Source organism: Trachemys scripta, chromosome 10 (assembly GCF_013100865.1).
Source record: "Trachemys scripta elegans isolate TJP31775 chromosome 10, CAS_Tse_1.0, whole genome shotgun sequence".
NCBI classification, from domain to species: domain Eukaryota; kingdom Metazoa; phylum Chordata; order Testudines; family Emydidae; genus Trachemys; species Trachemys scripta.
The window spans coordinates 78,773,010-78,789,114 of record NC_048307.1 but is presented as its reverse complement, the minus strand read 5'-3'; the positions used below and the strand labels follow the sequence as shown (position 1 = coordinate 78,789,114).

Genomic DNA, 16,105 nt, shown 5'->3' with positions numbered 1-16,105 from the left:
AAATAACGTCCAGCAGTGAGATCACTTGGGTGAAATGACACAGTAAATACAGACCTCAACCGCAAGCGATTATTTAAAGGACTCGAAGGGTCTTAATTCACTGAAAACCAGCTCCCGGGCCAGAGCTCAGCTGATGTAAATCACCGAAACTAATGGAGGTCTCTGCCCCATGTGAAGCAGTGCAGTTCTTTATGGACTGTGCACATGTGAGCGACACACAGGAAAGACCGTACATATTTCTTCTGACTCACCAAATAGGATCGGTGCACAAGACGCCAAACCACAGCAAGGGAGCCAGTTAAAACACCCAATGTCTATTCTGGTAAAGAGCATGCAGAATGTGGGGAGGGACCATCCCAGCTTTAACTGTGATTGGAGGAACTACGTGGGTGGAACATAATTCATTTTTCTTCCCATTATCTTTCCATAGTATTTGATTTGCTGTAGAGCCCTATCTTCCCCACTGCTGTCAGCACAGCAGTGAGAGCTGTGGGTCCTCAGCACCTCTCGGGATTAGGCCCCAACTCTGCATCTGCCATCTCATGCCCCTCCAGAAACAAAATTAACCTTGCCACGTGGAATCACTGCACTGCATTCTGCTGTTCATGGCACTGGTGTGGGTGCCCTTGGAGGTAAAACAGCAACTTCTCTGTCCTCCGTGTCTGATGCCACAACGTAAACATGCTTCAAGGGGAGTCACAGGGCAAGTTGGTGCATGATCGGAAGCTGGAACCTGATGCCACAGCACAAAGAGGTGCCCGGCTGATGGCAAAGAGAAAAACACACCCAACCTCACTCCTAAAATCAGAGGGCCTTGATTCTCTGCTCCCTCCAAGCAAAAGGGGATCAGAGCTGCTGAGAAAGCAGGGGGCATTTTTACAGTGTTGCTGTTCTGACCCTCACTTCACTTTGTGCTTTGACTCTACTGATTTGGGGCATCCTTGGCTTTCATGTGAGTTCTCCCCATGTTCTTTGAATAGCACTTGGTTCTCCTTAGTACACAGGCTTCTCCCTCACTAGGCGGACCTTTAACACCAGGGCTAGTGTAATACACACACCTCCTGGGTGTGGTGTTCTGTCCCATCTAGTGGCATTGAGACCACGTAGAGAGAGATTATGAGTCTACTCTACAGCCTTAGCTAAGAGCCAGGTGGCTTTTAGCTCATGCAGTAGAGGCTTATGAACTAACCTCCAGAGGTCCCAGGTTCAATCCTTCCCACCGACAACCGGGGTCTGTTGGTTTTACACTAGCATGACCTGGAGTTATGACTGTTGTAACCAACTCTTCCATCTTCTTTGGGTTGAAATTGACCAGGACTGGAACCATGCCGGTGGCAAGTGATAAGATTGTTACAATCTCTGCATAGCAGGACCCCCAGCCAGAAACAACCCAATGTTTTTCTAAAAGATCAGCTCTAGTTCAAACAGGAATTATTTCAGGGAAGTTCTAGCACCTGTGTTATGCAGGTGGTCAGAGTAGATGATCACAGTGATCTCTTCTGGCCTGAGAATTTATGACCCTATGTAATCAAACCAGGCATTTGTTTCAAATTCTGAATCATTGAACAACATGCTACAAATCAGCAGATGGGGGTCATACAAGACAGCTGTTCTCTTAATAGATTAGCAGGCCGCACCATCATCCAACTTTAATCCGCTGCTTTCACTGCAGACAGACCTTCTGAACGGCTACATAAAGCTGCTCAGGGACAGAAGAAAGATTTTGACAAGCTGGAGAGCGTAAATGATGATATATTAGAATAATGTAACAAGGCCATGGGATCTGGCTGTCAATCTGTTGAGCGTGTTCATTCATGACACGGTTATTTTGTAGAGTATCAGAGAGACAAGATGGGTGACAGAATAGCTTTTATTGGACCAACTCCTGTGGATGGTAGGTACAAGTTTCGAGCTACAGGGCTGGAGAAGGAAACTGGAGCGTCTGTCATACAAAACTATCTCCGCAAGATTGCTTTACAGAGTTAAATACTGGTAGTAATGGGAGAGAGAAGTTAAGAAATGAGGGCTGGGGTGGGGAAGATCTGTCGTTCATCTATGATCTGAAATGAGGTGAAGAGTTGATGATGTAAAGAGATACAGGAAGTCTCTGTTAAATGGCTACAGAGGAGACTAACGTAGCAGTGCTGGGGTTTGGATTCAACGGTACTGTAATTTCGTGAGCTGTTCTGGCAAGATTGTGTCTCGTGTAGTTTTGGCTGCATGCAAGTCTGAACCAAGAACCAAATCCCTTTTGGATCTGACATGGACGCAAGATCCCCTAGGATTCAGGGATTCAGATCAGAACCCTCCGAAATGGGAAGGGTCCTGGACTGACAGCTGAACATCCAGCTATTGCAATTCCGGTGTCAAAAGCTTTATATGCACAAAACCAGGCATGAATCCGCTCCTGCGTCACCTCCAAATAACACATTTTTCCCCATGTAAAATGGTGTGCATCCCATTCTGCACATGCTGTAACAGCTGCAGTGCAAAACTGGGCACGATAGTGCATAAACTGGGGCTGGAAATGTGATCCACTGTGACTACTGGTCGGTTCTAATGTCATTTTTTTAACCAGATACACATGCTATGACATGCACCACCAGTTTCTGCTACAGCAGAGAACTTTGAAGAAGGTTGAAGGTGGCTTTGTGGTTAGTATTTTGTTCCCCACTCCCTCTGAAGACAATAGAGAAGAGCCTACTGAATGCCCCCTTTGGACAAGAGAGGCCTGTGGTGGGTCAGAGACTGGTGGCTAATCCCACATTTAAGAAACAGCAGGATCTGTACTTCTTCTCCAGAGAGAGGAACATCTCCTCCAGAGATAGTAGGATCCTTCTATTTGTCAGACCTCTAGTTCCTCCTGCTTAACCTCACTTTCCTTCTGTTGCTGATGTTGGAAATAAGAGGCATGTTTTAAAAGTTGAGGATAATTCGCCATTGGAACAGATTAACCAGAAATTAGGGAAATTCTCCATCATTTGGGGTCTTAAACCAAGACTGGCCATCTTCCTCAAAGACGTGGTCTTGTTCATTCACAAGTTTGTTGAGCTTGACACAGGAATTTCTCAGTGAAATTCTCTGGCCTGTGCCATGCAGGAAGTCAGGCTAGATTATCAGAACGGTTCCCCTTCTGGCCTTAAATCTATTAATAAGATGGACCTTGCTTCATCATAAGCCTCCTGGGTGAACGGAAGTCAACTCAGAACGATGTTTTTTGCTGCTAAGAAGCAAACATTTGCTCTGCTGCCTATGTGGACGTTCCAAGCTGGAGAAATAGGAGAAAGTCCTGCTGTTGCTTAGATGTGACTTCTTTTTTGGAGGGAGGGATTTTTTCTTTTTCTTTGGCGGGAAGGTTGAAGGACACCAGCCCAGGACGCCATCTTCAGATGAGTCCCTTTGTTCTCTTCCCAGCCGTTCTACTTAGATAAAGACTGCATTGTGCTGTTGTGTGGCAGAGCCAATAAGCCCAGATGCCCCATAAGTCACTGATTTAACTACCGTAAACCTTTAACAGATTAAAGCATGCAAGCCAGCCAGCCCAGTCTGGAACGTCCGGCCACCTCCACATAGACATTACCTTGGGGTCTCTTCAGCGTGATTGAAACTGACACCCCCGGCTCCTTCCATCCTTTCTTATTCCTGACCTGCTGCCATGGAATGTTCGTCCAGCTGCTCGGCTCCCCTAGTTATTGCTTCTGGCCAGGTACCAGTTTGTCTTTTCAAAGGAATGTTCCAAATAATCTTGGCCATAGAAAAGCACTTTCCTTGCTCCCCCATGTCATATATCTGTGTAAATAGTCACTGCTCAGCCTGGCTGGAGCTCAGTATCCGTCTAGCTGCAGGAACAGGTGCACACAATCAGCAGCATCTCATTCCGACCGTGGGCCCGAAAGGCAATGAACCATATACAGCAAAACAAAAATCACCCCTCCCCCACCTGCAGTAAGCACACCTGAGACTCCCAAACCAGCTGAGAAACATGATTTAACTCCCACAACTGCCTTCTGTGGCGGGTAAGTCATTTTAGCTAGCTGCTTTGAAGACAAGGAAACTGATTTACACCCGCTTACACCAGGTCTGAATTTGACCGGGGAGACCAGATTCTGAACTGCACCTTTCAGCCCATGCAGCCCATAGGGGGTAAAGGTAGTTCCAAGCCACCTTTACACTCCACCCCACCCCCAGATTCTGGGCATAGCTGGGAGCCTGCCTGGACTCCAGGGTAAGTTAGAGCAACCCTGGAGTCTGCTTTAACTTATCGCAGCTTCGTATAGCTCAGCATAGCCGGAACGCAGAGCACGACAGATACACCCCCGGCCATCTCTGATGCATACCTGCACCCAGCCCAGCATGCCTGTGGGATGGAGGCTGTGCAGGGGAGTGGCAGAGAATCCTCGTGTCAGCTTTGCACCAGCTGAGGAAGGTCCCTGCTCTGGGGTTATTACCCTGGGGGCCATCTCTGCCACTTGTCTTTTATGCAAATTAAGGAGACTCGGGAGTTTAAGTGGCTCACCCAAGGTGACAGTGGCAGAACTGGGGTTAGAACCCAGGAGTCCTAACTTCCCGTTCTGTCTCTCTCTCATCAGATCAGACAGCTCCCCAGCGCGGCTCTAGTATTTATCCATGTGGCGGCATTGTATTCCGGAGCAAAACACTATAGACCATTGGAAGTGTTCATCCTGAAGCCTCTTCCCTGTTTTGTACACTGCTCCAGGGTGGGGGGCACACACACGACCTTTCCTCTGGTCTGTTTCAGTTTGAGATTTTTTTATAGCCATGATTTTAGAAGTGTAACAGGAAGCCTTTGGCAGCTGCCCCTTTTCCAGCTGTTAACCAGTGTGATGGATCCCTATTATGCCTTTTTCCATGGCAACCTGAACAAGACATAGAAGCTGTTTGAGGAGAAAACAAAACAGCTGTTATTTTTAATGCACCAGCTCTCTTCTAGCAAGGTTCTAGTGGGTTCTAATACCATGTTACTCAGAGGCACCCAAGTGCACATGCAAGGCTCTGCAGAGCCTCCAGGAATGGCCAAATCACGTGCGCTGAGTGGGGCAGAGTTGGCTTTTCTACCCACTCCTCTGCCCCATGTTTTGGGGACCAGAAAATAGAACATCCTGGTTTTACGTCTTTACAGATGCCGCTAATCCCCCAGGGGTCTGGGGCTGCACCTGCAGCAAGCTCTCTCATGGTAGGAGGAGATTAACCGCTGGCTCCCATCCTGGAGTTTGACAATCACATTCTCCAGGCCCCCTTCCCACCTGATGGAGGGGCGGTGTCTTCGCGGGTGCATTGGGGGAGGGTGCAGGAGAACGAGGCCGCTCATCCCCTCTTTGTCCCCTGAGAGGGAATTTTTCAGCGCTTGTTAAAGGTACTGGCTTAGGTCATGCCTGTGATTGGTAGGCAGACACCCCCGCCCCCCGCCCCCCAGCAATCCAGGCCCATCCCCGGCCTCAGGTGGCCAGTAGACACAACCATTGCAGACTGCCCACTCACTGAGAGCTCCTTGGATACAGATATTTTCTCTTGCGGTAGGGGCAGTATCCGTGTGCTAACCGTGAGGCATGGTTTTCAAATGGCCTCCATTTAATAGCACACTAGGGTACTAGGGTGTTGTATGGTCATGACCATGGTTAAGGAATGAGACATCTGATCAGCAGTGACCTGAGTGTTCCCACTTTGAACAGAGTGGTCAGTAACCGATCTTGGGAGACCAAGAGACACAGGGAAAGGGAGGCACTGGGCAGCAATGATATAAAGCTTTGCCAACAAACCAATAACTCACAATAAGTTGCACCTGCCCAGCTCCTTTCAACCCAGGGATCACAAAGCATTTTCAAAGGGTCGGGTCACTATTGCCATCTGCATTTCACCCATGGGGAAACTGAGGCAGCCAGCAATGAGGTGAGTGATTTGCTCAGATCCACATGGTGAAACAGCAGTGGAGCCTGGAACCAAACCTGAGTCCCTGTCCCCTGCTCTAACAACTGCCTTTTCCCTCTGGCACTTTGCATATAAGATGCTTCCTTAACCCCATCAGATTTGAGATAAAAGCCGCAGCTACAAAGCTACCAAGCGTGACACCCACACATCTGGCGGCCCTGTCATCCATTCTCACCCCACAGCTGGCTCCTGATGTGGCCTGTGGGAATAGGGTCAGGTTGCACTGAAATCCAAACGCTTTGTGAAGCCGGGTCGATTTTGCTGGAATTTCACTTTGGAAGAAAAAAAAAACAGGAAAAAAAGGTTCCATCAGTGTCCAAATGTTTCGAAATGATTTTTTCACTTCAAATATTTTCGCTTTGCATTCTGCATAAGGACAGAAGAGCTGCCCTGCTGGGACAAACCATCCAGCCCAGTGTCCCCTCTCTGCCAGCAGCCAGCACCAGAGCTTCAGGGGCGTGTGTGGAACGGGGCAATCTGGGGGAGATCCATCCCGGCTTCTGGCAGCCTATTGTAAATGACAATACAAAACAGAAGGCAAGTGAAATGAAACGTTTCACGCCGTCAGAACACAAGTTTGGGGGAATTTTGCTTCGCAGAGAATTTAGCCGGGTTCCGTTTTTGTTCTGCTTCAGAACAAAGCCCAGACTCAAAATCCTTCACGAAACGGAGCTTCTGTTCTCTGCACAGCGGTAATGAGGGGTTCAACATGTCCCAGCCCCGCAAGGACACCCCAGCGACCAGCCCCCTAGTGACCAGCCCCCCAGCTAGCACCAGACACACCCTTCCCCCGTCTACCCTAGCAGCCATTCCACTCCCTCAGCTTCACCATCCTTCAGACACCCCGGACACACTCCAGCACCCAGCTGACCCCCACCTGCCATGTTCTGCGCAGTTCCATGCCCTACCCCCGCCACTCCTTGCAGCAGAGTATGTTGACCATAAACAGAAACATACAGCTCCATGCAAATTCTTTGCACATATGCAAATGATTCCATTAAATAACCCGCATAAAATGCCACACGGGGAACTGCACAGAACTTGCCAGCTTTGCAGCCAAAGAAGACTCAGAGCCGGCTTGAACTCAGGTGAACCAGGGGACTGCAAATAAACCATCTTCCTTTCTGGAATGTGCTTTCTAAATGTACCTGACTGAGCAAGGCCCGGTGCTGACAACAGGGGGCTGTTGTTCAGGAGAAAGGCTGAAGAACAAAACCGAAGGGAAAAGCAGAGTGAGTGTTTGGGGGGTGGGGAGGTTAGTAAAATGATACGGCAACCTTAGCAAAGTACAACCGAGCCAGCGGGTTGGGGTCAGGAACGGCTCCGAAGGGCTCAGCAGTGATCCCATGGGCTCGAATTGCACGTGGTGATTTTCCTCGTCTCTCTCCACCGCACAACCGTCACAACGTTGTTCTTTTCCCAAATTCTATTTTTGTCTCTCTCCCCCGCACGCAGCACGAGGCCGTTTCAAGCTCACGTGCTTGACCTCTGGCTATACCCCGGGGTCTGCATCCCCCTGCCCCCACTGCAGGTGGACGCTCACCAAGGAGGGGGAGAAACTAAAGGCCATGAAAGCAGCAGGCAACCTCCATCCTCTGCCAGGAAGGCAGACTAGCTGCTCTGCGAAAGCCGGAACAGCTAATGCTGTTCCTAACTGGCCTGTTGGGGGAGCTGTAGAGCAGTGCTTCCCAATGCACCCCAGTACCTCTGAAGGATAGATTAATACACTGGGCTCCCGCTTCCTTCCTTAGTCTGTGCTAGCTTGGGGTACCACTTGGACACACGCTGTCCAACCGCAGAGTTTGTGTGCGGCTCCAAATCCCCTCTCCTGAAGCGTGAGCCTGGATCGACCCAGTTCCACAGAGGCTGGCACTGAATGAAAGGCAGCAGATCTCAGTAGGTCGAGTGGAGACAGAGGAGGTCGAGTGGCGAAGTTACCTGGCAGCCTGGAAAGCAGTGTTGCAGAGGTGTTAGGAGCATCCAGTCCCAAAGCTGGGATTCCAACCTCTACCTTCTTCTTAGCTCTTCCACTCACTGAGCTGGCAAATTGGGGTTTCTTTTAGCTTCTGCTTTGCTATACTGCGATCGGCATAGATGTGGATAAAACCACTAATAAGTAGGGGCAGTCATTGAAGGTTAACCTCCATTGATTTCAAAGCTCCCCCTCCAAAATGTAAATCACCTAAATTAGGGACAAATTCGATTGCTAATTCCACCTCCTTGATACTCCTGGGAGACAAAAATAGAAACGGCCCCCAGGGAGCTTTGCAGTGATCCCTGCAACCATGGCCAGGCACATAGATGTGAACTCCTCCTCCTGATGCATCCGAAGAAGTGAGGTTTTTACTCACGAAAGCTTATGCCCAAATAAATCTGTTAGTCTTTAAGGTGCCACCAGACTCTTGTTGTTTTTGTAGATACAGACTAACACGGCTACCCCCTGATACTTGACCTCCTCCTGTATCTGTCCAAGCCCCTGAACAAAGCAGCTAGCTGGACTATGCCTTGAAGGAGGCACTGAGGTTGTACAGTGGACGCAGTCCAGCTGTCAATCCAAGAGCTACTGTAATAGCAAAACTGAATGCGGTGTTTTTTCACCAACGGAGCCCACCTCCGTGGAACTTTCAAACCCCAAGGCCGACCCTTCACCTTGCAGACCCCACGCTGATTTTGCATCGTCTCTCCCAATATGCAAAAATAAACTAAAAACCTGTAATAAACCGTCCCTACTGCTTGTCAAATGCCCTTTGGTGTGTGTGGCCTGCGGTGCTGGCAGACGCACGGTCCCACCATTCGGGCTTAAAGACTCAAAGATTTACAGAAGTAGTTATCTCATTGAAGCCATAAAACTTACTTTTATGAGGGGTGGGGGGAGTGGAAGCACACTGTTTCCAGCAATACAAAAAGCCACAGCTGTGGGATGAAAGGCAATGAATGAACATCAGGATTAGAATATCTATGACCGTTTCTGCACTGGGGTCCGGCTCTCCCCCCAGGGAGATCGCATCAGAGTCTGTATGCACCCAGTAGAGAAGCAGCCTTTGGAATTCCTAGAACTGGGCTTCTCAGAAATTCTCCTCCTGAGAACCACATCTTAATAGAAAGATTTTCTCAGGGGCACCTCCTCATCCATTCCCAATTATGCGGATTGCCTCCCCGCCAATTTGCAGTCACATAACATGCTTCTGGCAACTGCAGCAATCGCTGACCTGAAGAAGGTCACGTTAGGGAATGACTGAATGTATTTTTAGCTTAAGGCATTTTAACATCTGGAAATTAGGAGGAGGGGCCAGTGCCATGTGACTAGCCAGCTCTCCCAGGATCACCAGCAGTTGCTCTGTGGACCACAGTTCTGGAGCCTCTCCTAAGACTGTGGGTTAAACACGTAACACCTGTGTGCCTCAGTTTACCTGGTAGAGCACCTCGCTCCCCCAAAGAGGAACGCTCAATCTGTGAGCCCCAATTCTGCTCCCTGATACACTGGTTTAATTCTGGAGTAAAAACACTGACCAACTGCACTCCCAAGAGCAGAATCTGGCCTTTTGTAAAGCACTTCGAGATCCTCACAGCAAAATCCAAAGTATGATTATTACAAGCCTCTTGCTATATAAATATTCTAGTTCTGTAGCATCTATGGGCCTTTAGGAGCCCACAGGGAAATCTGGTAAAGACCCCAGGCAAGATTTTCAGAACTGACTTGTGATTCTGGGATGCCTTAAAGGGGCCTGGCGTTTAGAAAGCACCACGCGGCCAGCCTCCTAAAACCAGGGCTCTTTGTGGCCTCACGTGGGGGACACAAAAATTGAGACACCAAAAAATCACTAGTCACTTTTGGAAACCTTCACCACCATCTTCCCTAGGTAACCTTCTGCCTTGGGAGACGACCTCACGTCATCCCCTGAGGGGATTTCACAAGTTACAGCTGGGATGAACCGGACCCGTCCTCCAGTACGGTTAAGTTCCACCTTTATTTGATGACCTCCCTTCCCCCCACCCGATAGGCAGCTAAGTGCTGCCGGTCCCTGGAGTGGCTTCTCTGTGTTTCATTCCAAGCAATGCTGCTGGTATCAGCTGGTAAGAGAGCTCCATGGATGCCAATGACAGGCTCTGCTCATGGCTTTCATTGCTGGCAGCTCCAATCACATGGGCCACAGCTATCTTTAGCTGGAGGTATTTATATTACAAGTTAGCAGCGTCTTAGCTGCTGGGGAGGCTCAGAAAGCTAGCAAACAACCACAGAAGAAATAGGAACAGTGCTCTGCTTGGGAAGCGGCCGACACACTGAGAAAGGCTTTGGGTCCCATTGTGTCCTTGCCCAGGCATTGAGACGCCACCACCGCCTGCTTCCCTGGTTCAGGTCCCCAGCATTAGAAGGCTGACTCAGGGGGGGATCAGACCATGCAGACGTTCCTGAGGGGAAGAGTGCGTATCAAAGTGGAGGAAGAATTTTTTGCCACTGACAAGGCTCTGCTGGTGGAACACAGTGAGTACTTCCGCGCGCTCTTCCAGTCTGGCATGAAGGAGAGCACGCAAGACGAAATCCAGATCCGAGACTTGAGCGCCATGGGATTTCTCCTCATGCTCCGGGTCCTGGCAGGGGAAAGACCCGTGCTGACCTGTGAGGAGAATCTCAAGGCAGTTGAATGTGCAGCTTTTCTTCAGGTGAAGACGATGACCAAGTATCTGATTAATTCCATCAATTCCGATAATTGCATTGTCCTTTATCAAGCTGCTGCCATGTTTGGCCTACAGGACCTTTTCCACAGTGCTGCCCTGTACATTAGAGATGGCTATTCTGATTTAGAGGAGTACTTAGACTGCCTTTCTACTGACCTGCTGGATTACGTGGACTCCCTTCTGCCCAGCACATTTGTCGCAGTGGGAGCCCATACACCAACCTTTGAGTTTCTACAGGACCTTTCGAGAACCATCTGCTACCTGGATGAGGATGACAACACGTGGAAGACGCTCTCCTGCTTGCCGCTGACAGCCAGCACATTCCTAGCCGGCATGGCAACGCTGGATAATAAAATCTACATAGTGGGCGGAGTTCGCGGAGCGAGCAAACAAATCGTGGACATCAGTTTTTGCTATGACGTAGATGCTAACAGCTGGAGCGAGTTTCCCAGCCCTCAGCAGCTCCGGTATGACCTCACACTGACGGGTCATGAAGGTTATCTTTACGCCATAGGAGGAGAATTTGAGAAGACCTTGCTAAAGTCCGTGGAGAAATACAACATGTCCTCCAACACCTGGACTTTTGTCGCTGATCTGCCCCAGCCAACGGCAGGTGCGCCCTGCGCCCAGACCATGGGGCGGATATTTGTCTGCTTGTGGAAGCCACTAGACACCACTATCATTTATGAGTATGAGATCCAGAAAGACGAATGGCTTCCCATCTCAGCCTTAAAGCGGCCTCAGAGCTACGGCCATTGCATGGTGGCCCACAGAGATAATCTCTACATCATACGGAATGGGCCCTCAGACGACTTCCTGCGGTGTGCGATAGACTGCTTCAACCTCACCAGCCTGCAGTGGACAGCTTTACCGGGGCAATACGTGAACAGCAAAGGAGCTCTCTTCACTGCCGTGATCAGAGGGGATACGGTTTATACAGTCAACAGGATGCTGACCCTCCTCTACTCCATAGAAGAGACTACATGGAGGTTCAAAAAGGAGAAGGCTGGATTCCCAAGGAGCGGGTCCCTACAAACCTTCCTTCTCAGGTTCCCAAAGAGAGACCACAGCATTGCCACTTAGTCCCTGCCACAAGGGGGCGTTCTAGGATACAAGAGCCACTGAAAGCTATTTAAAAATAGATCCTCCGCTTTCTCCTTTTCCTTCCAAGCCTCCAGCCGCTCAGTAGAATTCCATGTATAAAAAGGAGATTGCAGTATCACTCAGGTCCCGACCTACTGAGCACGGCTAGCTCCTCCTACGATCGCCCTTCCAAGTAGCAGGAGCCAACGTGAGGAGCCGCAATTCTGCTGATTGCCCTCTGCTCGTGGTTACGAAGGATTGAGCGCTCGGTAATGCCCACCCTATATTTAACCCGAGGTTGTCCGAATGTGTCTGGAGTTTGCAGAGTCCTTTGAGACATCCAGATGAAAGACATTTCAGACATGCAAAACAGACAGTGTGGCCTAAGGGACAGAACACCAGACTGGAATTCGGGTGACCTGGGTTGGATTCACAGCTTCTGGGTAACCTTGGACAAGTCATTTCCCCTCTGTGTGCCTCAGTCTCACCATCTTTAAAATGGGAATAATGATATTGACCTCCTCTGTAAAGCACATGGAGATCCATGGAGCTAGGTATAGTTCATATTGACCGAATTCGTCAAATGTTTATAAAACCATTTATTCCACGTACTGATGGGAAAAGATCAATTATTTTGTAGAATTAAAGGGAAGTTTGTTTTTTTTTTAAATGTAGGCACATGTTAAAAAAGGATCATTGGTTCATGGAAATTAAATGAAATAACTTGTAACGCTGTGTATAAGTCAGGTTTTTAGACTGCCTGGGAAATGCTTTTCCAGCTGCCAAACATGTACTTAGGAGTGTATTCCCTGCATCGCTCTTGAGATACCTAGGGAATATATCCATGGACCTGTTTCCAATTTGAAGTGATAGCATGGACTGGAATCATAGATTCTTAGGGTTGAAAGAGACCTCAGGAGGTCATCTAGTCCAACCCCCTGCTCAAAGCAGGACCAATCCCCAACTTGCCCCCTCAAGGACTGAGCTCACAACCCTGGGTTTAAAAGGCCAATGCTCAAACCACTGAGCTATCCCTCCTCCTGGAAAGTCCATCACATCTCTATGAAGGACAGTGTATGTAGAGGGGGTGAGGAAATTATACCAGGGGGATGAAGGAAAGAAGATTTGTGCTGTTCTGAATTGATTCCAATAGGATTCCAAGTGAGACAATCCAGTAACTGTTAGAGGTGAGCTTACAGCAGGTGGTGTCTGCCACATTTAGGTTGAGAGTTGGCTGGGCGAAGTCCGAGCGCTAAAGCTTGGCTTTCGATCTGACATCCCCCAAATCTTATGAGGCGTTAGTGTAGGACTATAGCTCAAAGTGGTAGACATCTCACAAGACCAGCTGATCTTGTAGAATTTCAAGCTGCTTCCAGCGTGGATTCTGAACCAAAACCTGGGGGTCGGGGATTGGATCTGGGGGATTCCAATTCTGCAGCTTGCAAAGGGGGTCACCGGATTCAAGCTTCTGTTTCGGTGCATCTCTGGTAAGAACATTTCTAGGGTGAGTCTTGAACTGGAATCATCCAGATCCAAATCCCAACCTCATGATTTTCGTACCAGATGCGGAGCTGGAACTGTTCTGTAGTGTTTCTCTTTAACACTTAGGGCCTTCCTCACTCATAGTAGCCTGCCCTTCATATGCTTAACAGCATCGTCCCCAGAAAGAGCCTTGGGAAAGGGTTACCTCTGGGAATGACAATGCAGCATCAGTCAATGCTGACTGGCTGATCACGTGACACCTCTCGGAATGGTGTTGCTGGGAGAGATATTAAAACCATGGGTCAATATCTCCCTGGTGTAACACCACTGACTTAGTATCAGAGGGGTAGCCGTGTTAGTCTGTATCCACAAAAACAACAAGGAGTCAAGTGGCTCCTTAAAGACTAACAGATTTCTTTGGGCATAAGCTTTCGTGGGTAAAACCCCGACTTCTTCAGATGCCTGGAGTGACCTAGGTGAGTTACCGTAGGATGAATCTGGCCCAGTCTGCAGCCCTGGGAATGTGGGACATGAGGAACATTCTTGTGGGTGTTGGGTTAAATATTTCCTTCTCATCCCGCAGTGCTTTACATCCTGCTCATTACGCTCCCTGCTCGTTCGCAAGATTGCTAGCGATACAGGGCAGATTCCTATGCCAGCCTATCATCCCCTGGAGCAGCAGAGGAGACTGGACGTGCCGCAGTGGGGGCAGGGTTTATCAGCTCTTGAGGAGGCCACATCCAGCCCCTCCTTTTCAGGGAGACTGGTCACTAAGGCACCCATCCCTATGGGCAGAGAGAGAATATTGCTGTTACAACTGAGTAGCCTGAACCAAATCTCCCAAAACTGAGTGTCCCCGGACTTGGAGTGCTCAGAATCTGAACCCAGGTCCCAATCCACACTTCGCAAGTGTCCCCCTCTTTATAATGGGCTGAACCAGAACACCAGATCCAAACATGCATGAACTGTGGGGTATTCGAGTGGTCAGTTCTGAGGCGGAAGCCTGGTTAGGGATTAATCATCAACCCTCTTTCTGACTGGTGCATTTAGCAGATGGACTCGTTGTGTTGGCTATAAACGAGGGGGACTATGAAAGGTTAATTGGAATCATGAAAAACCCTTGTCCCAGCTGGAATGAGAACATATGGCCACTCTCGTTTGTGACTTATGCCAGGTTTTCAAACCAGATCTCTGACCCAAAGGGCTAACCCCCTGCACACCCTTGTCTGACAGTCGTCTCTTTCAGGCAGGCAGGATCTCACTCTCCTCCTCCATTTCCAGTCAGTGAGCATTACAATAGCTGCCTGCTCTCAGCTCAGCACTCCAGCACCTCGCCCCAAGAACATGATACAGGGGGACAGGCTCCCGGGTTTCTTTGACACGGTCCAAGGCTATATTGGGAGCTGTATCTCGGGGCGGATCAGTTTCACAGTGACAGCGGATTCTGCAGTGGAAGTACAGGCAAGTCAAGAGCTGTGCGTCCCGGTAGAAATCCTGAAGTGGCTCACACAACTTCCCAGTAACAGGTGTGTTAGTGTGAAGTACAGGGAGCAAAATACAGCTCCTCATTCCGGCCTCACGACAAATCAATGGGGTTATACAGCCGGAACTGAGAGCTGTGGTTGGCCCACACTCCTGGACCAGAATAGGAATGATGGCTCCAGTCCTCAGCTGATGTAAACTGGCATAGCTCCTTTGTAGTCAATGGTGCTATGCTGATTTACAACAGCTGAGAATCTAGCCCTGCAGCAGGGTCGGGGCATCTGGGTGCTACTTTTGTTATCATTAAACTGGCCTTGTGTTGCACACTGGCCTACACTGGGCACAAGTACTTCCCCTGGGGGGATTCCACTGACTTGAAAGACGTTACTCCGGCCTTACCCCAGCGTTGTAGAGAAGGATCAGGCTCATTGGGGCCCGATTCTTCTTTCGCTGCACCTGTGTAACACTGGGAGGGATAATTGGCCCCACTGCCTCTCCTGACGTTATGGAGCGAGCGTGTGTTTTTTCCCCACGTTTCGATTTTCCAGTCCAAAGCCGACATCACTCTCATAGGCCGCCTTTCCTCGACACGGTAGCCACTTGAGTGGTTCAGTAGCCACTGTTGTGACTATGCTTCAAATCAGAGAAGAGTTTTTAGCCACACAGAATTTGATACGGTTGGGTTTTGCCAGCCTGCACATGGAGCTAAAGTGGGGGGAAACGACTATAAGGAGCCAGGTGCAATCCCCGTAGTATAGGCGTGAAGCTGCTTTCCTGACAGGTGTCTTGCTGCTTGTGAAGTCCCAGGCACAGATGGCTTTGTTTCCTGCCTTGTCTTCTCCTGCCTCGCTTGTCATTGCTCATTGTTTTATATCCATCACAACATAATTCTATCCCCTTTCCCAATGCTGGAGCGGTGTATTCCCGCCCGGAAAGGCACAGCTCACTGGCCGGGCTTTCCGTTTGTAAGCTTGGCAATTGCAGCAGCTTTTAGTTCAGTCCCATAATGAAAGCGTTAGCTCTTGAACCATATCAAGGTGTCTCCCACGCATCGACAGATTCATTGTCTCTCACCACAAGTCATTACAGGCTTTGCTCTTGCAGTTCAACAGTGCGTTGGCTATTGGACCAGAGAGAATAGCATGGAGGAGATGAGCCCATCTGTCTGAAGAGGGGCCAGCAGAGACTAGCTAAACTGCTGGCCCTTTTCCCTGTCATGGAAATACTGATGCTTCCTTGGATGAAACAAGATGTGCAGGTTCAGGATCAAAGACACAGAGCTAAGTGGCTGACAGAGCCTGAATTACGACCAGAAGAGATGCACATTTACCTGCTGCCCATATCCATAAACATTCTGTGCCAAGGCCAGGAGAGAGGTCCTGGAGGCTAAATTTAGGCTGCAAGATAACAGATGAAAGTCCGGGACCTCCATGGT

At 49.3% G+C, this 16,105-nt stretch overlaps 1 protein-coding gene across 1 annotated transcript; it reads left to right on the top strand.

Annotated features, from left to right (window-relative positions):
- Positions 1 to 10,042: 10,042 nt before the first annotated feature.
- On the top strand, positions 10,043 to 12,317 carry KBTBD13 (kelch repeat and BTB domain containing 13). Its single transcript, XM_034785004.1, has one exon. The coding sequence runs from the start codon at positions 10,345 to 10,347 to the stop codon at positions 11,704 to 11,706; it is 1,362 nt and encodes a 453-aa protein (XP_034640895.1). The 5' UTR covers positions 10,043 to 10,344; the 3' UTR covers positions 11,707 to 12,317.
- The last annotated feature ends 3,788 nt before the right edge of the window (positions 12,318 to 16,105 follow it).